This window comes from Budorcas taxicolor, chromosome 3, assembly GCF_023091745.1.
Source record: "Budorcas taxicolor isolate Tak-1 chromosome 3, Takin1.1, whole genome shotgun sequence".
NCBI lineage: Eukaryota > Metazoa > Chordata > Mammalia > Artiodactyla > Bovidae > Budorcas > Budorcas taxicolor.
Genome location: NC_068912.1, coordinates 105303516 through 105328555, shown reverse-complemented (window position 1 = coordinate 105328555; position 25040 = coordinate 105303516). Strand labels below are relative to the sequence as shown.

Genomic DNA, 25040 nt, shown 5'->3' with positions numbered 1-25040 from the left:
CACCAGATATTGCTGTGGGCAATCTGATAGTCTAAGTAACTGCCCTGGAAAGAAAGGAACCTTTGTAACGGTACAGGGGCAGATGCTTGGTCAGTTACATGGAGTTTCTAACTGCCGCCCCAAGTGGAGATCCCCTGTGAGTGGCACCGTGAGGAGACTGGCGTGCTGGAAAACACTGCTTGTGTTGGGGCAGAGGTGGCATCCATGTGATTCTGTAGGGATCTGAAATTTAGCTTCTCGTGATTCAAGTTAGGCTCCTAATACTGGTCCTCAATGAAAACCAGGCAGTTTAACACAGCAGCTGACAACAAATTCTCAGTTTTCTATTTTAACATGCATCCTATAATTAATTGCTCGATTTTTTTTTTTTTTTAAACAGGGATAATTCTTGAAGAGAGCCTTTGGACTTCAGGAGTTTACAGCTTTGATTTTACACTCAGCTTTTGACACTTCCTTTAAATTATGTTTTTATTAAGATTATTTTATTATGGGGGAGGGATCCAGGGAGACTGTGACTTGATGTCCTACTGTGTGGACCAGCTCCCGCACGGCTGTCCGCGCTCTCCTCTGTGGTCCTCCAGCCTCGGACGAGGGGCAGGATGTCGGGGCCGATCGGGTGAGGGCCGGGCGCCGGGGCAGCCCTCGGCCACAGAGCTTCTGCGGCCACCCTGCATCACTGTGGCTTCGCGTGTGCAGCTGTTCCTTCCCTGGGGGCCCTTATAAGAGGTGTGCCATGCTGTCTAGTGGGCGTGAGGGGTGAGTCCAGCTGTGGTCATGACCTGGTGCCAGAACCCAAGGGCACCCCTTGCCACGAGGAAGAGGGAAACCAGAGACAGAGGGTCAGCTCCGTTCTGCGCCGGGGATTCTCTGTGGCAACCACGGCTGGGATTTGCTCAGGACCGTCAGTTTGGCATCACACGAGACGGCAAGAACTCTGTCTCCCTGAAGTCTGAGTGTGTTGAATCCCTGTCCTCTGGCCGCGAGTTCCCTCCGGAATCACTCCTTGCATCAAGGGGTCACTTAACAAAGAACAAAGGATCTTTTCGGAACACTCCCTCTAAACCCCTCTCTTATGTAGACAGCTTTGCTCAAGGGGACTGTCTCCTTCCAGAATGGTGTTACTCCGGTTGGAATGCAATATGAAAAGCTATTTTCTTAATGTGGTGTAACGACAGGCGGAGCTGCGTGCCTGTTATATCCTGACTGGACTCGGTGTATACTCTAACTTAAAGAATGCAGAGCAAGAGACACACCTTGTCTGTCGTGCTCTTCATGTCACGGCCAGATGGGAGCCGTTGGAGCACAGTGCCGGCCACGTGTGACCCCTGAACTCTCTCAGTGCCAGGCTCTCCCCACAGGGAGCAGCCTGAGGTGGGGGATTTGATAGTTTTGTTTAAAAACTAAGAGAGGAGCCTAATAGGAACCAGAATTTCCCCAGAAGGCTTCAAATTTAGGTTCTCAGCATATAGACATTCAAGTATTTATGAAGGAGGCCAGTCCCTTTGATGGGTGTAGACCAGAAGCAGCCTGCCTGCCTCATCTGCCCTGGCCTTCTGAGTGCGGGTCATCGTCCTTTGGATTCTCTTCCAAAGTGAAAATCGAGACCCTGAATCTGTGCTCCTCATGGCACGATGGTGACGCTGGGACCACCCACCCACCCTCTGGCTGCCGAGTACACTTGCTTGTGAGCTGGCTTCTCTGTAGTGTGTCTGAGGCCGAGGCCCAGGGCTTAGGCTGGGCTGCTCATCAGAGGTCAGTAGCCTTTGCTTGTTGACGTTTGAGAAGCCGGGGGTTGGGAGAAAAATGTTTCCCACCATTTGGCCCAGTTCCTTCATCAGGGAGACCCAGGAAGGAGGCAGGCTCCCTCTTGTCTTCCACCCGCCAGCCCAAGGCCACCATCACGGCGGAGGCCTAGAAGCCTGTGTAGGAGCACTGCCCTCTGACCCAGGCCAACCCAGCTGCCTCTGTCTGTCGGTGAGTCTCACGGCCTCTTCACTTACAGAGGACTCCATACTGGTTTGGGAACTCTGAATGTGGCTGACTGGGTGAATTCTGACCTCTTCTCCGGTCTGTCTTCAGTTATTTTTATAAAAGCTGGTCCCCAAACTGAAGGCTCTGATGCCTCTTGGTGACAGCAGCTCCCTCCAACAGTGAGGACACGGTTGGTGGGCAGTTTGTAAAACCTCATGGGGTCAGTTGTGCCCCCGCTGCTTTGAGTGGGCCTCCACCAGCCAGTTAAGTGCGGGCTGCTTACATAACCTAGAAACAGGACCACCAGAATGACTTTCCGGGGCCTGCCAAGCCCCGCTAGCCTTTACCCCAGAGACAGGATGGTACCAGGGCCGCGGGCTGTAGTGGAGATGGCACAGGAGGGTTGCCTCCACGCCTGGCATGGGCCACCCAGTGCCCAGGACTTCTTGGGGAGGGAGCTGGGCCCACTCCCTGTCCTCTTCATCCCTGGTGATCTGGGCAGGGTCTGCCTTCATGGAGCAACACTGAGTGCCGTGGTGCTTTGCTTTTGATGAGATGGAAGACTTTGAACCTAAGCATGGCATGGTCAGACATTGGCTTTGCGGAGTCCCCGGCTCTGCTGGTAGAGATGGCAGGGGAAACAGCCAGAGCAGGAATCCTCTCTGGTGGCTGGAGGGTGCATGGAGTAGAAGTCAGACGTCTCCTTCCTGTGCAGGTGCTGGAGAGAATCGGGACCAGCTGCCCTATCTATTGTCCTGCAGATTTGCCCTAAGATACCTGGTCTTCAGGGCTTCCCTGGCAGCTCAGCTGGTAAAGAATCTGCCTGCAATGCAGGAGACCTGGGTTTTATCCATGAGCTGGGAAGATTCCCTGGAGGAGGGGATGGCAACCCACTCCAGTATTCTTGCCTGGAGAATCGCCATGGACAGAGGAGCCTGGCAGGAGCCCTACAGTCCATGGGGTCGCAGAGTCAGACACGACTGAGCAACTGAGCACAGCACCCAGTCTTCAAGCTGAGATGGACTGGACCCCAAACATCCAGGCTCCTTCCCTCACAGCTCTCTGTGGGGAGGAGCCCAGGGCTGGCTCAGTCTCGGAGGTGGGCTGGGCATGGGACTCATGACCAAGTTGCAACCAACCAGCCAAATGTTCTAGAAAGAACCATTCTGGCCTGGGTGCATGTAATTTATTAAAGAGCTTTTAGTCCCAAATCCCAGCAAGCCAGGGCAGGGGCTGCAGGGTGGTCTGTCAGCTGGAACAGTTAGCCACATGCCATCTGCAGAGAAGAATGAATCCTTTTCTGGCCCTGCCTAGCCGTTGGGAGTTCAGGGACCCCAGCCTGAGCTACACTACATGAGCCCTTCAGGGAGAAGGACAGTCCCTGCCAGCCCAGCCCAGGGAGTGCACTGGCCCAGTTCTTTCTGAAAGTAAGGCCCCTTGGGGTGGGATCTGGGGGGAGGGCTCATGCTGAGAGCAGTTTCTTAGCTACACAGCCCAGGGTCTGCTCAGGACTGACACCACGTGGGGACCAGCCTGTGTGCACGGTGTCGTAGGAGCCAGGAAGTGCAGTGTTCCTGTCCACCTCTGAGCAGCCCAGACTGGTTTTATTGGGGGCAACGTAGGGTCAAGCAGGAAAGCCCCACATGTTCCAGGTGGGGCACTGGGCCCTCACAAGATGCAGCACGTGCAGGAGACGGGCCTGTGCTGCTGCTGCTGCAGTTGCTGCTGGAGCTGTTCCTTCTCGGCCGTCAGCGCCCGCAGCCTCTCCTCCAGCTTGCTCAGCTCAGCCATCCACTTCTGAGGGGACACGGGAGAAGCCAGGTCTGAGCTGACGACAGCTGAGACCCGGGGCTGAACTGATGGGAGGGAGGCGAGGCCGAGAGAGCCTGGAAGTGGTCGTGGGGTGGGGGGTTGCCTGCTCCAGGCCACTGGGCACCACCCTGGGCCTGGTCGGTGGAGAAGCCAGGTTCCCTGACCAAGCAGCCCTGGGGTCTTGGGCAAAGTCCTGCCAGCCTTCCAGACCCTGGGGTGACTCGCCCTCTGCAGCCTCTCACCCTGTCCTGTCAGCCCTCGCCCTCTGTTTTTGTGTCACCTGATGTTCCCCTCTTGAGAAAGCTCTTCTCTGGGGCTGCGTCCAGCACTCACTTAAGCACTCACTCCCAGCTTAAGGACCTCCCCCAAGTGCAGTACACAGTTCTTGGGTTTGTCTTAAAGCTTTGACACTGCTCTCCCTGCTCCTCCAGTTACACTGCAGAGGAATCTGGGATGCAGCGGGCTTATTGCTCCCCGTGGGAGCACTGGTGGGAAACCCGACGACCCCAGGCCTGCCTGGTGAATGGCTGAGGGGCCCCCTCCCCGCCCAGCCGGGGCCTGGGCCACGCACCTGCCTGCACCACTCCTGGATGGCGCGCACGGACAGCGGGCCCTGGATGCTCCCGTCCCGCCGCAGGAACACCTCCCCCTGGTCGGTCTCGTAGAGCTGCGGCTCGGCCTGGGCCTTGGGAGCCTGCACGCGCAGGCGGATCACCTTGGGAAGGGCAACGGCAGCTCTGCGGGCGCCGCACCGGGCAGCGTGCGGCCCCGCCCCGCCTGGCGTCGGCCCTGCCTCGCTGGCTCCCGGGCAGCCTGGGGGCAGGGCTCACCTTGAGGGGCGTGTCGGTGGTGGAGGTGCTGACCACGGGGATGAAGGTGAGCCTGTAGGCGTCGGGGAAGACCTGGGGCTTGAAGCCCTGCAGGACGGAGTCCACCAGCAGGCGCACGCGGTCCTCGTCGCGGTGGCTGCAGCGGACGCCCTGCACCAGGCCGCTGTCCTCCACGCCCACCAGCAGGCTGCCGCCCTCGCTGTTGAGGAAGGCGCACACGTAGCGCCGCAAGTGGTGCTTGAAGGCCTGGCTCAGGTACTCGCCGCCGCCGCGCTTGAACTCCAGGTTGCGCGTCTCGTTGCCCAGGAAGGCGCCCTGGAAGAGGCGCTCCTGGCCCAGGATGCCCTGGTGCGTGATGGCGCTGTCTGAGCGCGTGCCGCTGGGCCAGCTGGGGGAGACTCCTTGCGGACCCAATGCCCGGGTGGGAAGGGGTCGGGCCGGCCTGGCTCTCGGAGGGCTGGAGCCCAGGACCAGGCCGGGGCTGGGGCCACTCTCCTCTTCCTGCTGGAGTGGGGGTGGGGGCAAGAGCAGGGTGTATGCTCCTGGCAAGAGTTAGGAGCCAATCCGGAGGGACAGGCGGCCAGAACCCCCATCTCCCTCCTCCCCTCCAACCCCCGCCCCCGGGGCCCAGCCCACACAGGGCATCCTGATGCCCCTCCCGGTCGGAGGGGCCTAATTCTGCCCACCGTGCCGGGGCCAATGTGGGAAACCCTGTGGGTCGAGGGTCTGAAGCAGCCAGTGCTCCGCCCTCTTCCCAGGTGAACCATGGGAGGCTTGTGGGGGAGGAGCTCTCCTTTCCAGCGGGAGCTGGGACACCTGCAGCTGCTCTCTGCCCTCGGGTTTTGCATCGGCCTAGGAGACACAGGGTTGGATCATTCTGGAAGATGCCTCAGCGCCCTGAGGTCCCCTGTGACACAGCTGCAGGTCTCTGAATTGAGAGGGCCTCCCAAAGATCCCACCCCTTTCCTAGTCTCCCTGAAAGCCTGGTTGATCCGGGCCTGAATCTCTCCCATCCTTGGGCCTTCCTGAGTCCCTTCCGTGGTTTCTGCTGTGTGAGGGCTCCAGGAGCAGCCTGCTCAGGGCCGCTGCCCCGGTCTAGGTCTCACCGTCCGACTCCCTGCCTCCAGGTCCTCGTCCTATCCATTCTCTCGCTGACCTCAGATATAAGTCCCGCAGTCACGCTGTGCTGAAAACCCTTCCCTGGTTCCCTGCTGCCTTTCAGCCTCCAAAAGCAGCTTCCAGGGTTGGGAGCTCAGTGCGGGCTGGGGTGGTGATGAGAGCCATTCCCAGCTGCCCTACCAGCAGCTCCCAAAGACAAGCTTAGCAGAGACTTGAGAGCAGCCTCAGTGTCATATAAACGTGCCATCAGGCCACAGGTCTTGAAATGTAAGCCCATGTAGCTCTGCAACAGTTTAAATGTCATGGAGGCTTCATCCAGAAGGAAATTCAGTTCAAGAATTCAAAATTCGAGGAGGAGGAGAATTCAAGAAGTGAGTTGACTGTTCCCTCCTCTCCCACAAAAGCCCACTTTTTCTGGCACTGCTGTGGTCTCACAGCCCTGCCCTCCGGCCTGATTTTCTTCGTCAGTCCCCCCCCCCCCACCCCGGGACAGCCACCAACCACCCTGCAAATGCCGCCACCCTCACCTGGGCTCCTGGTATGTGCCCCATCCCTCTGCTAGGGATGTCCTTTGATGGAGTCAGTCCCATTGCCTAAGCCCCAGCCTGGGTTCACTCCCTGGGGAATCTGTCCTCAGAGATCAGTGAGGACCTTCCTGGGTCCTTCTCCAGTTCCAGGCTGCCTCCCCCTCCACCGCCCTGGAAGGGTCTGGCTCTGCTCATAGAAGCAGGGCTCCCCGAGGGCAGGGTCAAGCCCGACTCTCCACTGCGCTGCCAGCTGGAGCAGGTGTGTGTCAACTGAGTGGATGAACTCAGCCAAGGAGGTCAGGACCCTTGTATATGCTTGGGCCTGGCTTGGCCGGACCCACCTGCTGGCTGTAGATGGACGCAGGGAGGGTCTGATACTCAGGCTTTCACTTGCTTCCAGGCTGGAGGCAAGCTCCAAGGGTCAGTGTCCCTCTGGGACCATGGTTATTTGAGTAGCAAGCCCCAGTTTGCCAATTTGTCCCCAGTTCCTCAAAGACACCCCTCACGCCCACCGGGCAAGGCCATCTACACTGAGGCCTCTCTCGAGGGAGGCTCTGGGGCTGGCGGCCCCCCTGCTGCGGGAAGCCTTGCTTACCTCTTGGTGGTTTGAAGGCTCCCGGCCCTCACCCAGCACCGGCTCCTTCCCGCGGGCCACCAGTTCCTTGATGATCTGGTGCTGCCCCCAGGCCGTGTGCAGGCGCTGGGGCAGGGAGGCCAGGGTGTCCTCGGGGGTGGCCACTTGCACCAGCGCGTAGGCCTGGCGTGGCCGCCGGACGACCTCAATGTGCTCTCGCGCCACCGGCAGTTCAAGACGCTCCAGGGCGTCTCTCAGCAGGCAGGTGAGGACCGGCACCGAGAACTGGGGGTTCAGGTGGCCCACGTAGAGAACATGCCTGCTGGGAGCTGCCTTGGCACCCAAGTCCTCAGGCGGGGGCTCTTCTGGGGGAAGCTCCCGCAGGGGCTGCTTGCCTGGGGGCTCCATGGCAGGGGTCGGGGGCGCCTGTGTTTTGGTGGTCTCTTCCTGGGAGTCTCCAGAGGGGCCTCCCCTGGAGGGGCTTCTAGGATTCCTCACCACTGGCTGCTCCTCCCAGGGCCTGGGCTCTCAGCCTGGCCCAGGGCCTCCCAGGGGACTCGGGGAGGCCGAGGCTCCGGGGAGGTTCACAGATTGACAGGGGCTGAGGAGGGCCAGAGAGAGAGAGAGAGGGTGGGCAGAGAGCCAGCAGGAAGGGCCCTGCCCCCCACCCAAGGCCTAGGACAGGGAAGAGGGGAGTCAGAGCTGAGCCAGCGAACAGAGCGTGTGTGCCTGCCGCTCCATTTCCACAGAAGGGAAGACTGAGGCAGTACGACCAAAGAGGGGGAGAGGCAGAACTCAGGTCTCTGGGGGGCCCCCATATCCTGTCACTGGCCTCAGCGGGCCTGTCTTCCCTCAGGAAGTCCCAGGCTAGGGCGTTAACCCAGGGCTCTGAGGATTAGTCATGGACTCCCTGGGCTTCTTGCCTGCTCTGAAGCTGGTGTGAGCCCAGCAGAGGCTCTGAAGGGGTCAGGCTGGGTCAGAGGGTTTAGAGAGAGGTTCTTATGCTTTGGGTACACTGATGGAAGCTATGGCCCCTCACAGGACAACAGCGTTTGCATATATACATATAATCTGAGGAAGTTTGTCTCGACCAAATCCTCCGGTTTGGGTCCAGGGAGAGGAAGCGAGGAAGGGTCAGAGCTGGGCCCTTGGGTACATCCCCCACCACCTCTCACTAGGCCAGGGACCTTGCTCCTGAGCTGTGCACACACCAGCCCCTCCACTCACCCACACACACCGAGCCTCCGGTCTCTGTGGCAGGTATGGCTGGCCTGCATCTTTTCAGATTGAATCCTTAAGGCAGTCAGGGTCTGGGGGCCACCACTGCTGGAGTGGGGCCATTCAGGGCAAACGGGAATAGGGGGAAGAGGAAGGCCTATGACCCTCATGTCCTGATGGTTCCTGGGGGAGCATGGGAGGTGCCAGCCCTCAGCTCCCACAGACCCCTGACCCCTGGCCAGCAGCTCCCCAGGGCGCTTAGGGGCTTGGCTCAGGAGGGGGAGCCAGGGCTGTGGGAAGTGGGCGGGGCCTGTGCATCTACCTCTGTGAGCTCAGGAGAGTCGACAATGCCTCCAGCAGGTGGGCTATGAAGAGGGTCAGGAACACTTCTCCCTGACATCCCACCCCCATGTAGACAGATGTCCTGTGCAACTTGGTGGGGGGCTCCTTCCGGACAGCTCCTAGAATCCAGGGGCTGAAGACACACTTCCTCCCTCTGCCAGGTCTCTCCAGGCCCTTGTGCCCACACTGGGCCTCACCTCCCACCTCAGTTACCAATCCCAGGCTCCCTGAGCAGGGATCAGAATGCAGTTGGTTCCAGGGCTGCAGAGATGGCTCCTGTCCTGAAGAGCCCTGAGAAATAGGTCAAGCACTGCCATGTCTTTCGAAGGACAGGGTTGTCACCTGCTATTCAACAGGTACCAAGATTCGGGTGATACACGGTCTTCATTAATGCAGAAATCCGTTCTTGGGTGGGTGGGGGCTGTGATGGTGCTTTTCATGATGCAGATGTAGGCAGCACTTCCCCACTGCTTCTGCAAGCTCTGATGGGGTGCGGGGCGGAGGGTGGTGTCCAAGGGCAGGTGCAAAGGTTGACCTCCTCTTCTGAGCAGCCCGTTCTGAAGATGCTAATGAATTTTTGTTTCCCTGAGGGACTGAGGCAGAAGCTTGGTTGGGGAACCTGAGCGACTGTGGTGTGGGGGCAAGAGGAGGCTCCAGGCCCTGAGAGGTGGTACTGTGAGGCTCTGGGGGGGGCTCTGCAGCCAGTGCTGCCTGGTCTCTGCAGTCATGCCCAGAGTTACGGGGTAACAGCTCTAAGCTCTCTGGGGTCTTCCTCTTCAGGCCTTTCTAGACTCTGCCATCATGAGCTGTTCTCACAGAAAGTGTACAAGGCGAGCGGGGGGCGGGGGGGTGGGTGGGCTGTGGCTGATTTAGGCTGTTAAGCCATGTTGAGTTAGGCAGAGACTGACAGAGGGTCAGGAGAGGTGCCCTGACAGATGAGACATGTACCAGAGAACAAACGTGAACATAACATCCTTCTCCAGGGGCCTCACTATCAACCAGCTGTTCGGCATGAAATTTCCCAGATGGATTTGAGTGCCACATCTCTCCCCATTCTTACTGGAAATGTCTTTCAATGATTGTATTACGTATTTCCCTGGGCTCTGTTAACCTTATGTGAGTTGAACATCAGTTCCATCTTTTTTCGGCCGGGGGGATAAAAACTGTCTTTCGTTGTAAGCACTAAATACATTTGCAAAATGATATTTTAAATACTGAAATGCACTGCAGTGTAACTGGGTTATTTACAGCACCCCAGGCTTTGTAGGAGCTAGGTGGTGGCAGACGTGAGTTCAGTGTTATGGAACAAGCAGCTCCCTTCAGTCCTCTTAAGGATGTCTGTGACCTTACTGATAACCCTCCTTAGCACTGGAGGTAAAAGACTTCTTGAATTTAAATTTGAGAAGGTGAGGTGGGCCCAAAGATGAGGGGCAGAGGGAGGCTGTAGATAGGGCTCTTCTCACGTTATCTGGGGAGTGTCCACTGGGTGGCGCCCGTGGCTGGGACCCCTGACACCACAGAGAGCATGGATGTCTGAGCAAGCTGCCTAAGAACCGCAGCTGAGGGGTAGGGGTGGGGTGTGGGCAGGGACTGAGCTCAGCCTTATGCTGGAGAGGGCAGGATGCCAGGAGAGCAAACTCTGGGACTCAGGGGAAGGCGGGGTGTAGATAGAGGCAGCCTTCACCCTTCGGCCCCAGGAACACTCTAGTCTCCCTTGCGTACCAGCGGCTGGTAGATTCCTGCCCACCCTCTGACAGGGTCGGCCCACAGCCCAAAGGTATCTCGGACCCGGTGCCTATACCCTGGGACCTATTGGCCGCTGGCCCCTGGAACCATCCTCAGTGGCTTTGGTTGCTGCAGGCCAAGCACAAATACATAATTCTCTCACTTGGCCTGCAGGTTTCCAGCTGTGGAGCTTCCCTGATGGGATGGGGTGACTTGGGCCCTTAAGTTAAAGGAGACTGCAAAAAGTGGAGGGACGACATGGGGAGGAGACAGTGTCTGGAGTCCCTCAAGCAGAATGATTTCTATGCTTTCAGTCGTGGTTGTAAAGATGACCAGCATGTCACCTGTGCTTCTTCTGAGGGGTCATGGCATTGGGCATGAGGGCAGAAATAGTGTGTCTACTGGGCCCACCAATGCCACAGGCCAGAGAAGGGCCTCAGGTTGTTCCACAAAACACCAAAGAGGAGTGGTGTGGACACTTCCGCTCAGGACTAATGGCCTGGACAAGAGAGACGGCAGAGCCCAGGGATACAGGCCATGATGTGGCTGGCAGGTGGGGAGTGGTCACAGGGGAGGGGGGACAGGGCATAGAGGTTCTCAAAGGATTCAGCCCTAAGTGGAGCCTGGACCCTTCTCTCCTAAAGGGCCTGGGTTCTTCTTTCCTCATGCTCCTTAGCACCAGAGTCAACGTCTCTCCTTGTCACGGCGATGAGGGTGGGCACGGGAAGCTGCGCTCGGGAGGCCTCTGTGCTCAGCCCTGCTTTCCCACGTGCCTTCCCGCTCTGTGGGTGGCTGCACTGTTGGGGTCAACGGTGTGGCCTCACCTGCCAGGGACCGCTTCAGCTTCTTTGGATGACTCTGGGTCACTATTAGAAAGCTTGGCTTTGTGAAATAGTTTCAAAAGTTTAGGCTGGGTTTTTTGCTTTTTGTTTCTCTTAAATGACATTCAATTCTGACCCCAGGGGCTAGGGCAGCATGAATGAAAGGGTAACAAATCCTCTCTTCTGCAGAATTTGATATTTGGTTACCTTTCTGGTTCTGTTCCCTTGGAAACCAGATAAAAATGGAATGTCGACTATTTCAAGGAAACAGTGCTTACAGTAGAACGGCCCCGACTCTAAGTCCCCTGGTCTAGGAGTGCAGCGCATGGATTGTACACATCCCTTCCTGTGGGGCTTCCTAAGGCCAGGGACTTAGTAGGCACATCCTGCCCAGACCTGGAAGCTCTGCGGATGGCAGTGGGGAGTTACTGGCTGCCCTGGGGTGTGATACTTCTAAGCCAAGGTGAACCCCACTTCTCCCTGGTATGTCTTATCCCCTTAAACCTGAGCTGCAACCTGGGCAACAAAGGATAGTCCTGGGCGACTGTGGGCTCTGTAATGACTACCCCACTGAAAAGGCCTGCTTCTTACTGCCCTGCTGGCAGCACTTCCGGTCTGACAGTAGCCTGTGTAGTCTGCACGGTGAGTGGGATCTAAGACAAAAGCCACCTGTTGGGTGTTGCAGGCAGTATGATGTCTCACACCCCCATTAGCTATGGAATTTGGGGCAAGTAACTTCACCTCTCTAAGCTTCAGTTTCCTCATCTTTAACATGGGGGAATATGGTAGCTATCTCTGAGATGTAGCGAGGTTTAAGAGAGCTAATGTATATAAACAACTTAGCATAAGAAGTCCTTAAATAGTGTTCCCTGATGACCTGACAAGGGGCAGGGTGGGGTGGGAACCAGTTTGCTCCACAAGCCAGGACTGGCAGCATGTCTGGCCTGCCTGCATATGCTGGTGTTACTCTCACATTCAGAAGTTCATCATCAGGGCCCAAGAAGGCCTTCTTCGGGAGTACCCTGAATGAACCACAAAGCCCACTGGACACAGGTCTGGGAATCTGTGGAAAATGGGCTTATTCTGGTTCAGCAGCCCTGACCCTTACTGCTGCAGGGGGCCCAAGATTATGCTCTCACAGTGGCCAAGTGGAAAAGACCATGTTGCAACCAACCAGTCACTGGTGAGGGCAGGTAGGATCCTTAGAGGTCTCATCTAACCCCACCAGAGCCAAACGGGTCCAAAGACGGGAAAGGACCCACCCAAAGCATCACAATAAATGGCTGCACTGGCTGGGACCTCGGCCTTGGAGTCGGATTACTTGGCTTTAAAGGCCTCCTTTGGCAGTTTCTGCCTGCATGATCAGAGCTTCAGTTTCCTCATCTATAGTGGGTCTGCTGTGAAGGTCAGCTGGGGGCATTCTGATTCGCACAGAGCAGCGTGTGGGGCATGCAATGGTGTGTCACTCTAACCAGGTTGCCCTGCGCTGTGCTACGGCCCCTTCATACACAGGCAGGGGGTGGACTGGACTTCCCGGCCTCTGGATGGCACAAGGGGCACCCTGCAGGCCAGGCTAGCCTGCATCTCCTCACCCCTGCCACAGAGGGTCGCTGCAGCTGCTGGCCCTAACGCTGTGCCTTCTGCTCGGGCTTCCTAGGGCTGCCGTGCTTGCTGCTGTCTGCTGCACCAGGGCAAAGCCCTTTGAGGGCAGACCATGGACTGCACACTGGCTCCCCAGGGGCTACGCAAGGCTGGGCCCCAGCGGGCCTCTGGCAGACAGCCTGTTCTTTAGGGACTGCTGGAGTCATAAGAACTCAGGGAGCATCCTGTCCAAGTTTCCTCATAAACAAAAACGAGGAGCTATGGCAAAGGCAAGGGGAATGACCTGCCCTTCGGAGGCATATTGATTTGTCTGCTGACTGATTGCAAAGACACTGGCATCTATATTTTTTTTTATTTATAAACAAATTGACATAAAATAAGTCCAGATGGCAGCAGGGGCAGGTGAACTGCTGATTTGCTTACAAAAGAAGCCTGTGGACAGTGGAGTGGGTGCAACCAGACTCCAGCCTAGAGACCATCCTCTCCCATCCATCTTAGGGCCTTCTTGGCTTAAAACACTGGGCCCAACCTTCTTTGGCAGCAATTCTGGCCAGGGCAAGGAGCTGTGGCGGGGCAGTGCAGGGCAGGAACCCCTGTTCCCACAGATGAGGCCGGGGCTGCAGAGGGCCCAGCGGAGGGAGAGAGGGGAGATGACAGGGACCCTCTCCTCCCTGTGCTGAATGACGTGGTCAAGGCTTGGTAGGTCTGTCCATCCCAAGGAGAAAGTGCCTGGGTAATGTCCTCTGAGAAGGGGCCACAGCTCTCCGGAGAGGGCCTGTGTGGGGCTAGGGCAGTGTGGTCGCCCTCCTCCTGAAACCAGTGTCTGGAGCAAGAGGGATATGAACGGGAGGGCTTGCCCAAGTGCCAGAAACAATAAATTAATAATAAGAAAAGATCTTTTTTTAAAAAAGGTAGAGGTTTGCACCATGAGTTTGGGATCTGTGGATCTCGTGAGGAGAAGGCAGGAGCTATGGGAGCCACACCGCCAGGCCCAGTGGCTGGTGAGGGAACCGGGCGCGCATGTCGCTTCAGGGCCTCAATCTTTTGAGACCTCACAGGTCAGCTCCTTCCTCCATCACCTGGAAGGTGTTCAGTCTAAACTCCTGGAGGCAGGCCACCCAGGCCTGTGAAATAAATACACGGGGCCTCAGAGCCAAGACGGGGCTGAGGGGAAGAGCAGTGCCTGGGCTGCACCCCGCTCCTCAGTCCTTCATGGAAGGACATCTCATGGCAGGAGGGGGCAGTGGTGGTGGCTCCACACAGCCTCCTGGAGTCCTGAGGTGCCTCGGACCCTGCTGAGGTGCCTGATGGCCCTCCTTCCTGGGAGAAGAGCCCCCTCTGCTGGACCCCTCGGCTGTCCAGGCTTCACTGCCCTGCTCAGAACTTGCCCTGCTTCAGCCGGTCAATGTGGTAGCAGAGCTTGAGGGCAGGCCCCAGCTTCAGACCCATGTACTTCATCATCGTGTCACTGCGCAGCAGGAGCAGGGCTTTGCCATCGATCTCCTGGGGGGAGGAGGGGGACGCCATCAGAGGCCTGGGTGGTCTGTCCACCCAGGTTCTTACCAAAGACCCTCTGGGGAGGTGCCAGCCACATGGAGCCCTGTGAACCTGCTGTGACACCGAAGCCTACCTGTTCCGCCCAGCTTCTGTCTCTAACCACCCCTCTACAGCGTCACCACTGAACCCCCCAGGTTAAGCTCTTCACGCATATTTGCAGGAATCTCCTTTCTCTGCTGCCCGAGAGGCCGCCCTCTCTGCCCTTCCAAACCTCTGAGATCAAGCTCAATCCCAGCTCTTCCCAGGAAGCCTCCCCAGTCAGTGTCCCTGCCACTCATGACAGACTATTTCTGTATTGACCGGCAAGGGCTGTCTGGAGAGTCACTTTCCTTCCTGGGCAGCAGGGAGCCCTCCTCATGAGCCACACACAAAGCAAGCACTCAGTGAGCAGCTGTGAGACCCACAGGACTGATCTAAGAGCACTCTCCAGCCCACCTGGCATGAAGAAGCAGGTGACCCGTGAAAGCAGCAGAGCTGTTCTGAGTACCCAGAGTGCAGACAGCACCAAGCAGCAGGGCCTACTGGGAACCAGGTTTGAGCCCCAAATCAGGAGTTCGGTCATTGCAGGGGGGTCCTCGGCAGTCCCTGGCCACAGGGCCAAACGGTCACTTGACAAGATGCTGGGGCTCACAGCAGATGAAGTAGAGAATGGGGTTCTGATGAGGTTGGAGAACGGGAGCCACACGACAAGGGACTCTTTAACCTGGCCTTGGCCTTAGACCACAGCAGGTAGAGAGGAGAGCAAGTGCTCCTAGAAGAGGAGAGTCCTGTCCAGGGATCCAGTAGGAGTGTGGCTGAATCAGGGCCAACACTAAAGGAGTGTTCAGTGCCCAGTGAAGGCCATTTGGGACCCAAGACTCTGTCACTAAGTTTGTATGGTATCATCTGCGCTCAGTTTCAAGGGGCTTGGAACAAATACATGGCTTGTGCCCTTTAAGAGTCTATAAACTGCAGAAGCAAGATACCCGGCGGATACAGGAGAGGTCGGGCAGGGGTACCTACGTGTTTGCGAAAGAGGTCAGCATGGGGTCCAAACTGGGGATCAGCTTCCCGGACAAACTGCATCACATCCTCAACCGTCCACAAGGAGGGGTCCCGGCCACTCAGTCGAGAGGCATCCCGGCGGTCCGACCCTGCAGGACAGAAGGACACCTGCCGTAAGGGGCGGGGACTGGGCTGTAACTGGCCTGCACTCTCCACAGCCTGTCCCAGGGGCCCTGTGTGACCACTGGGGCTTAGAGCAGGGCCAGAGCAGAGGAACCAGAGGTGACTGAGGGCGAGCAGGGTTTCTCCACAAAGGGACTGAGGCCCTGAGACCCTTCTTCACTCAAATCTTAAGCGTAGGTCTGATTCTGGAAATGGTCAGAAGGAATTTTACACTGAGGTTGTGACTGAGGCTGGATCTGAGTCAAGGGTAGTGATGAGGTGAGAGGATTATCTGGGTTGGGGTGGAGGGAGGGGCTGGTAGGTGAGGCTGCTTTTGCTTTGGCTCTGGGGCCCGTTTCTAGAGGTACCTTGGGAGCTGGGTAAGATTCGAGCTAAGACCTTGGGGCCCAGGGAGGAAAAAAAGTGGCAGATAATAATAACCTGTGTCTCTTCCAAGGCCTGGAGAATAGTTGACTTCGTTATAGCCAAATACTTGGAGGTAGAATACAGCTTTGCCTTCGCTGCCAGGAATCTCAATGTTAATTTAGTGCCCTGCTTAGAGCTTTTATTTCAGTCTTGGCCGTTGCCCCAGTGGGATCTGAGCTCTCTGTACGTTCATCACCTGCATGGCTCTCTGGCAGGCTTCATCCCCTCTGCCTGGAATGTGCCCCCTTCTCGCCCTTCAGTTTCTCCTTTCCTTCTGGCAGACTCTAACTTAACTAAACAAGAGCTGGCTTCAGCTCCTTTATGAAGCTTTTCCAGGTCTCATCCTGAAAAAATTGGTCTCATAAAAGCATTTCACGTATCTCTTGGTTACAGCTCAATCTCTATACACGTTCCCCCATCACATCACTCTAATAATCTCTTCTCCATAAAGCAGTCAAAACAACTTTTAAAAAGTAATTGGATCATGTCAATCAATACAACAGCTTCAAAATGCATACCTGAAATAAGGCTGAGCCCCTTACCATGGCCTAGAAGGTACCCCATCATCTGGCCCTTTCTGCTTCATCTTCCCCTTTCCCCCACCCTCAATTCTGTGGACCCTGACACTTCCTCCAGGGAGTTAAGTGTCAGAACAGGGTTAAACTGCGGGACGCCCAGCTGGAATGGTGGACTTGCTTGGTGTGTGGAGACCCGTACTTCTGGCAGGGGAAGTGAAGCAGTGCTGAACAGAGCGCTGAGCGTAGGCAGACACACAGGAGGAGAGAATTTGCCTTTCACAGCACACAAGAGTGCCTGCTCTGCCAGAGATGATGATCAAATATGTCTGCTAAATGAATGAATGATCATATGTAATAGTTCCATGTATATTTTTCTGTCTCCCCCACCAGACGAAGTCTGTCTTGAGGCTGAGGTGACTTAAGCCTCAAGGTAGGGACTCTACCTCAGAGCTCCTTACATGGCTCCATCTGGGGCCTTGTTGGGCTTGGGGTTGAGAAGCAGTATCCTGGGCTCCTCTGTCTCAGCCTTCCTTAGAATGCCCTCTGCTCCTGCAGGCCTTGCTAAGGGGACTCTTCTTATTCTTCCACACCTAGTCTGTCCCTGGGCTGCGGGAGGCCACAGTGGGTGTGGAGATGGCTTTCTCCTGTCTCCCCATTGCTGCTTTTAGACCATCCTCCAACAGAAGCTAGTGTTCTTCAGAGGCCAAACATGTACTGAGCATCTGCTCTTCCTGATCACATACATTTTCAAATCTCTGGGTTTCTGCTCTTTGTTAAGTGAAGACTTTTGGGGATTTAACTCACTAACTCCGGTTCCATCCTAATTGCTGCCATAATCCTCAGAGGAAATCCATCCAACTGCGTTGCTTTCAGTGATTTTCATTGCTATTCTACTTCAAATACCCACTACCAGCTTCATTGTCTGGTTCTTGGATCACTTGGAACAAATCCACTTCAGAATTTCAAACACCCACCTCTCTGACTCCAACCTCTCACCTTTCCAACTCTCTTGGGATGTACGTCCACTATGACCCTTATATCACAAAGACGTTTAGCACATCAGACTTACAGTCTCCCCATCCTTCAGCCGCCTCTCAGCCCTGCTTCTATGCCCCCTGTCCGGAGACAGTGTCGATGATCTAAACCACTCCTCCTCCAGCTCCACTGATTACAAGCTCCCCACCCCTTCTTGTCCTGTTAGCTCAATGTAAAATCTTAACTCTCAAACCGTTTTTTTCTCACCCACATCTAGGTTTCTAAGAACCACAGAAGAAACCCTTGCAAACTGGTCTCCAAGCTCCAAACAATGCAGGACCTTTGGTGTTTCTGCAAACTATGCCCTCTTCCTTGACCTATTTTTCTTGTATTCTTTATGGCTCATCCCATCTCCCAGCACTCCTGAGCCCCTCCCTGCTCAGCCCTCTCTCCATTCACTCTTGGCCACAGTCTTCTTCCAGTCTCAGAGAGAAAGGTTTGCCTTCTTCTGTCATAAGACTGACCCTTAATCCTTCCCAACACCTCCAAGGCCTTCATTTCTATATTCGTCTTTCCTATATTCTTAATTTCTTCTTCATGGAAGGCTCAGGCTGTCTGCTGACAAATATGCCCAGCGTGCACCCACTCTAGAAGACCTTCGTCACCTCCTTCTTTTCCTCATCAAACTCTCCTTGATATGCCTACCCACAGCAAACCTCCCTCACCAGCCTCCAGCACCACTGAAGCTGCTCTTACTTACTAAGATCAGCAATTCCCTTCTAATCACCATTTCCAGTAGGTATTTCTCAGTCCTTATTCTACTGAACCTTTTGGGTTAGACTCGTAGTCTCTGTGCCCCTGGCCACCACAGTATCCAATTCTCCTGCTTTTCCTCACATCTGACTGCTCCTCTGCCCCTGGCAGGATCCTCTTCCTGCTCCCTCCTCCTGAACTTTGTTGGTCCGTAGAACTCTTTCTTTGGTCAACTGTTCTTTTCATTCTACACAAAATTCTGGGAAGTGGGTGTCATTTTACTCTCCAGCTTCAACTTCTATCTGCGAACTCCTAAGTGTGTACCTTCAGCTCAGTCCTCTTCCCTGAGGATCAGACTTGCACAGCCACTGCCTGCTGGGTATCACCTAGACAGACCCATGGGCTCCCTCCCCTTCTCTTCTATGGTTAGTTCTCTCTCACCAGAGAATGGCACCATCTGTTCAATCACCCCTTCTAGAAACCTGGGCAACATTCCCACTCCTTCCTCCCAACCCTTAAATATGACTATATTGACCTCATGAAGAGTTTTCACATCTATTTTCTCTTCTACAAACCTACCACTGCCCTAATCTAGGCCTTTATCACTTTGGGAGTGGCCCATTTTAGTAACCTCCTAAGTGGTCTCTCTAGTCTTGTCCTTCCTCAAATCCATCCTCAACACAGTAGTTAATGACCTATTTGAAACACAAACCTATTTAGGTCTTGCCTCTAGTAAAAGTCTCCAGAGCTTCCCATTAGTTACAAGATCAACCCCAAACTCTTTAACATGGCATTTAAGGTCCTCTATGGTACAACCACTGACCCTTCCAGGATTTTCTCTTTGAAGCCCCAGAAATACCCTTTGTTTTTCAGTAATACCAAACTACATACACTTGCGGGTACAATCTGTGTTAGTTCTCATCCCTGTGCCCTTGCCCATGCTGCACGCTCTTCCCTGGAAAGCTCTCCCCACCTACCACAACCCCTGATATTTTCACACAGTCAACTTTAAAACCTCAGACACTTTCTCAAGGAAGCTTACCCTGGATAACAAGCTTGAGTGAGGTGTTCCTTCTTTCAGTTTTCATACAACTCATCTCTGCAGCCACACTCTGGATGTTATTTTACTATTATCTATTTAAGTGTTTGTCTCTCCTACAAGACTTTGAACTCCTTAAGGACAAGAAATGACTGATTTTTGTGTCCCCCTGACAAACACAGATGGTGTTCACATAAATGGCTCATGAATGAACGGAGGACTCCTTCCCCGTCCCTTTGGCTCTGAGTCGTTGGCATTTGGTTCCTGCTGTTCTCAAGCTAATCCCAGAGCTTCAGCTGCTCTCCAGGTGCCTAGTCAGGTGTAATGGGGCCAGGCCCCAGTCTGACCTCTCTATGTGGGGCGGGGTGGGGTGGTGCAACAGAGTTATGTCTTTCCAAAGTTCAGGAAGGAAAGAAGAAAAGAATGAGAGAGGGCCGAAGAGCCAGAACTCTGAAAAGCTTACCCCTGGAGCAGAGCCTGCGCACAGCTGAGGCAGTGCTCAGCGGGAGACCACAGGATGGAAGCAGAGGCCGGTACCCTGGATTTCGAAGGTTTTGGGAAGTGCTGACAAGATTGGTGGGATTCAAGGTAGAGTCCATTGAGTCTGAGTGTGGCTCCAAAGACCGGGCCAGACTATTTCCCAGGGCAAAGGTCTCACCTGGAAAACAGTAAAACCAGAGTTAGAACAGGGACTAGTCTGGAAGAAATGCCAGGGCACTGGCTCCCAAGAGCCTATTTGGGTAGAATAAGAGGCAGCAGAACAGACAGCTCTGGGCTGGGCCGCAGGAGGCCTGTGCACCAGCCCAGCTCTGGCTCTCACCAGGTGGCCTTAGTCAGCCCAGCACCACCCTCTGCACTTGGATCTCCTTAGAGACTCTTCCCTTTAGACTAGATGGTCTCTGAGTTTTTTTCTGGTCTGGATGTGTTAGGGTCTTTCTGACAGAAAGAACCTTAAAAAAAAAAAAAAGCAAAGAAGAAAGCTATTCTGAGAAAAGTCTGTCCTAACACACAAGATGCTAGAGCAGGGGATAAAGTACTGAAGAGATACATTTGCTTACATGAAGGCACTTTAGAAGTGGACCCTCTAGGACAGCAGGACATCTCAGAAATGCTTCCTGATGCCTGGCTCAAGGCTTGTCTGCAAAGGACCTGCTCTTAAGTTCCCTCCCTTCTTTTATGTTTGCCTTATTTTTTGGAAACAGTCCAATGAAGCTGCGGTTGTACTGTAGTGAGAACATGGGCACAGAGCCCAGAATTTGGGTCAGAATTTGACTCTGCTGTTCAGCAGGCAAGGTGCTTTCCTCAGAACCTCAGTCTCCTCACCTATAACATGGGAGCCCCCTTTCTTCCAAAGGGTTTGTGAATGTCACAAGAGAATGGCTATGAAAGCCTTTGTAAAGGGGACCTCACCCTGACATTTCTACACCCCGGTCACAGCCCAACCCCAGGCAGCAGCCCCTAATCACTGCACTACAAAACCGGAAACAGACTCCTTCTTGTAGTTGGGTTCTGCCCATATCAAGTCAGATCTGGCCACCACATTCTCTGTTTATGGGAGATGTCTTGGGTGCTGAACCACATCACATTGTCCTTGGTGGCTTTTCTTAAAGACTGGGTATTAAGATAATGCTTGGAATTCATTTTGGGCCTCTGATGAACACTTAATTCAAAAAAATTGCCGGGGCACAGACTAAGACCTCTTCGGCGAGATAGTTTAGGAATTCAGGACTACTTTCTAATTCTCACTTAAAATTGCTTGGTAAACTATGGGATAACAGTCAAATCTGGCCTGAGACAGCTATTCATCCATATGAAATTTGGAAATTTAACTGATGAAGCCCATTCCTAGAAATGGTCCTGAAGAGAGAAGTCTCTGAGCTTCCAGGATACCTAAACCATATCCTACCCCATTTCTGCAGGTGAGGTTTCAGATTCCTATTTTTCAGGAGAGATGCTTATAGCACTGTTCCACTTTGAGACAAGCACAGGAGTCCAATCTAAGAAATAGGATGCCTGGGTTCCATCTCTCGGCTCCTGACTTTCACTATGTATATGAGTCAAGGTAACTCGTTTGTCTTTTCTGAGTACTAGTTTTCCTCATCTGTAAAATGGGGAAAACTCACCCTCTGTTATGCTTAGAACATTAACTGAGAAAACAGAATGGGATAGATGTTACAACAGTAAGGAGCTGTATTTTATTCTTCATTCAGAGTTACAGTGGTACACCGAAGTTCTCTGTAGTAGCTCAAGAAAAAGATGAACTCTACTTTCTGTATTTATTGGCAATGGTAATAATCTCACCTTTCTAGTACTCCTTTTACTCAGCTAAGAGCGGGTTAGTACCACTGACTTTACATGAGCTAACAGATGTGAAGAATGATTATGATGACAATGCCAGGGGCTCGCCAGATGCTGATGCAAAAGCAGCTAAGTGTCTCTAGTCTTGGCAACGCTAAGGATGCTGATTGAAATCTGGATTCTGAGTTGAGGGGTCTGGAAATCTGGACTGGTGGCACCTGGACTAGGCAGGGTCATTAAATCTTAACCTAATGAGATGAAGAAAAATGAAGCATCATGCCCAAGGCTCTGGGAGGTTCTGGTCTGCTTAAGGCTGATCAAATGAGGCTCAGGCTGCCTTCAGTAGAGGAATGCCAGGGCGGAAGACTGCGATGCTTTCCAACTGTGCTCCACAGAGGCCTGCAGTACACCCAGCACCTGGGTGGAATCTGGGCCTCATCCCAGCTTCTATCAAAACAGCTTTGGTTTTGACTTTTTTTAGACCAGAGTTTCATATAATCTTACCTTTGCAAAAAGAGATCAATTTATTTCCATGAAGGGGAAAGCATGCTTCTGCGCACTGAGTCCTTGAATCTCAGAAGCAGAGGTTCTCAGATGACTCTAGAGATGCTTCAGTATTCATATCTAGCCCAGCAGACTAGTGTGCTCATCTGACTTGCTGATGATATATTGCTCAAGTCCACTTTACAATCAGCTTTATTGTTGGACATTTTTGAGTCATTACCAAAATGCCTTCCTTTTTGAGCTGAGATCTGCCTTATTCTAACTCTGGCCCCCATTCTACTATCTGCCTTTCAAAAGAACCAATCTGCCGTTGGCCCCACTAAGAGCTTGGAAGGGAGGAGGTATAGGATGGAAGGAACAGAAGAAACAGAGAGTTTCCCCAAACTGAGAGTGGGCCCCTGAAAACAGCAGCAGGCTGAGGCCTAGGGCGAAAGAGGCCAGTCAGATATTTGCTACAACATCTGATCAACACTAACAAAAATGCTTCCTTTCTTTTGTGGTAATCATCCTTCTTTCCATCCCCAAACCTCAGTATTAGTCTGTTACAGGTAATAGCCTTGTGTTAGTTTTTCCTCAGGCAAACGAAGGATGAGGTGCTGGGGTCAAACCATCAGCTCCAGGAACTGACAGGGGGCGGGGGAAGGGGTGGTAGGGGATAATGGATTAAGCTCTGACTCAGAAGCAGAAATTTTGAGTGAGAAGTACAAACTGCTGTAAGGAAAATATAATCCCAGCCTGGGTTATGTGGGATGGGGATGTTCATCCAATTGTATTAAGATTTTGGTATCAAAGGAAAGGACAATCCCCAAATCTAGGAGGCTTCACAGAGTTCCAAAACCTCTAACTAGTTTCCCTGCCTACCTCTTGCTCCACTCCAGCCTATTCTCCCACACAGTAAGTATCCTGAGTGAGCTTTCAAAAACACAAATAGGATTATGTTCCTTCCATAACACAGTCATGCCTTTAAATACTCTCATGGGTCCTCACGGCTCAACGATATAACGTCCGTAAGCTGGTCAATTAGACCTTTTCTGCCTAGGCCTTTGCTACCACTATAGCCTCACCACTCACATTCTTCTTTTCTACTCTGTATTCAGCAGTACATTCAGAGGAACATTCAATTCCTCTGAGACAAGTCAGGTTTCCTCTTGCCCCTCACAGTCTCACATCTCAGTCAACAAGAACATTCTTTATCATTCCCCTCCTCCATTTCTTTGGATCTGTGGCATCTTTACCTCATTATCCTACTCCTTCAGGTCCATGCTTATATATCATTTCTTCTGAAAAGTCTTCCCTGACACGCTTGGTTTGAACTTTTGAACTCTGAACCTGTTCCATTAAAGCACTCATCACCATGAATTAATTCCTTTGCTTATTTGTTCGTATTCTTTATCAGGCTGTAAACTCTGTGGGGTGTAATGACCTTGACTCCTAGTTTACAATGGAACCCTCTATGCTGACATTGGAGCTTGGCATCGTCCAGTCAAAAAATACTGGGTTGTCTGGTTGTCTGACCAAATAATTGAATTGCTACTAATAACTGAATAACTGAATTGAGTTTCAACTATTTATGAACATTTGAGTCACCTTAAAACTCTGACACTTCTATGAGGAAACTTGTATGGGATTGAAAGGGCATCCGAAGAAATTTCACAGTTCTTACCTGGCTTTTATTCTCTGAATATGTGTGTGTGTGTGTGGTGGGGGCAGTGGTGGGGGATGGTCCGGCGGGAGAACCACTCTATAACCAACTTAGACGACCTGGATGGTAACTGGAAAGACAGGCACAAGGAATTTATTGTCCTGGGATAAATGAACCACTTCCTTCAGCAGAGAGGAACCAGCAGGCCGAGAGGTGAATGCTAGGTGGATTCAATTACAGAGAAGATTAACAGTCATGGGGACCGGCTAAGGTAATACGGTCTCCTGTTTAATATCAGCAGTTATTGGAGACCCAGAAAGAACTCTCTCTCAATCTTCGTAGGCCTCTTCTTCAATCCTGCCACGTATGTAACTCTGAAGAAGGAACTCTGATCTGACATCGCTGTCCTGAAGAATCCTTCCTCGACTTCTTCTTCAGCTGATTCCTTGCTCATCATTCCTGGCTGGGCCAGAGAAGCTCCGGTTCCATGCTCTCACTACATACAGGTTTGCCTGTATCTCCCTCTCTCATCTGAGAACTCTTTTAGAGCAGGGATTGAGTCTGCTGTCCGTCTCCCCACAGTCCAGTATAGGATCTAGGACACGTAAGTATTTGTCAAATGTTTGACTATCTGAACCAGAACAACTGGCCTGAATCCTTCGAAATGCCGATGTCAGATCATGGAAAGTAGACAAAATGGCCGGAAAACTGCTCTAGACAGAAGAAAACTAAGGAGACAGGGTAAGTAAATGCAGTGGCTCCCTCTTCCCGGGATCTTGGATAAGGGGGAAAAAGCTACAAAGGATGTTACTAGGACAGTTGGGGAGATCTGTATATGGCCTATATTATATATATATATATCAACGAGTAGACTTTATTAATGATAAACTTCTCAAGAATGATAGTAGTATGGTGTTCCTTATTCTTAGGAGATTCATATAAAAAAGTGTTTAAGGATCAAGTCTCTCACCTGCAGTTAACACTCAAATGGTTCAGTAAATAAAACATATATAGACAGAAATACATGCATATATACTTAGAGAAACAAATGAAGGAAATACTGCAAAAAGTTAGGTGGTAAGTCTAGGTGAAGAGTACATGGCTGCTCACTGTATTACTGTATAACTTTTCAGTAAGCCTGAAACTTTACAAAATAAAACATTGGAGGAAAAAACTAAATCTCAACTTAGGTAAGCAAGCCTAATGGGCTGTACATTTGGTGACTATCTGCTTTATTGGAAATAAGTTGTCAGTTAGTCCAAGACCCTAATGGGGCTTCCCTGGTGGCTCAGAAGGTAAAGCGTCTTCTACCTGCAATGCAGGAGACCTGGGTTCGATCCCTGGGTCGGGAAGATCCCCTGGAGAAGGAAATGGCAACCCACTCCAGTACTCTTGCCTGGAAAATTCCATGGATGGATGAGCCTGGTAGGCTACAGTCCATGGGGTTGCAAAGAGTTGGACACAACTGAGCGACTTCACTTTCTTTCTTTTCTTTCTTTCTAATGGGTAGGGTAGTATGGAGACAAGGCTGTAGGGAGGAGAAAGGATGCCAGTCAGTTCCTGGATAAGAGAGGTGGTACCTTCAGATGCAGAACTAGTAGAAGAGGGCAGCCAGGCAGAAGGGTGGAAATTAATAAACAC

General features: G+C 53.0%; 3 protein-coding genes across 10 annotated transcripts in view; 1 reads left to right on the top strand and 2 right to left on the bottom strand.

Moving 5' to 3' along the window:
* CTPS1 (CTP synthase 1) overlaps window positions 1–1208 on the top strand; it is a 30832-nt gene extending 29624 nt beyond the window's left edge. For both annotated transcript variants that reach the window (XM_052637040.1, XM_052637042.1), the window contains one exon: window positions 380–1208. The gene's annotated coding sequence lies outside the window, so the exon portion shown is untranslated. The remainder of the gene's footprint in view (window positions 1–379) is intronic.
* A 2431-nt stretch (window positions 1209–3639) lies between these two features.
* Window positions 3640–7241, bottom strand: SLFNL1 (schlafen like 1). The gene is made up of 4 exons (XM_052638081.1): window positions 6855–7241; window positions 4614–5114; window positions 4355–4498; window positions 3640–3768 (listed from the first exon to the last, which is right to left on the bottom strand). Exons 1-4 carry the CDS (start codon window positions 7239–7241, stop codon window positions 3640–3642), a joined length of 1161 nt encoding a protein of 386 aa, XP_052494041.1.
* Window positions 7242–12881: 5640 nt separating this feature from the next.
* The window catches only part of SCMH1 (Scm polycomb group protein homolog 1), a 216476-nt gene continuing 204317 nt past the window's right edge, over window positions 12882–25040 (bottom strand). For all 7 annotated transcript variants that reach the window (XM_052638227.1, XM_052638233.1, XM_052638234.1 and 4 more), the window contains 3 exons: window positions 19419–19613; window positions 15101–15231; window positions 12882–14044 (listed from right to left, as the gene is read on the bottom strand). In XM_052638227.1, coding sequence (XP_052494187.1) covers window positions 13919–14044; window positions 15101–15231; window positions 19419–19613 — 452 coding nt within the window. In that variant the 3' untranslated portion in view covers window positions 12882–13918. The remainder of the gene's footprint in view (window positions 14045–15100; window positions 15232–19418; window positions 19614–25040) is intronic.

Bases quoted from the DNA above. Each gene is read 5' to 3' on its own strand.
- SLFNL1 (XM_052638081.1), bottom strand. From the start codon at position 7,241: ATGGAGCCCCCAGGCAAGCAGCCCCTGCGGGAGCTTCCCCCAGAAGAG. The intron at 5,115-6,854 runs GTAAGCAAGGCT...CCACTCCAGCAG, and splicing joins AGCCTTCAAACCACCAAGAG to GAAGAGGAGAGTGGCCCCAG. The intron at 3,769-4,354 runs GTGCGTGGCCCA...GTGTCCCCTCAG, and splicing joins TCCAGGAGTGGTGCAGGCAG to AAGTGGATGGCTGAGCTGAG.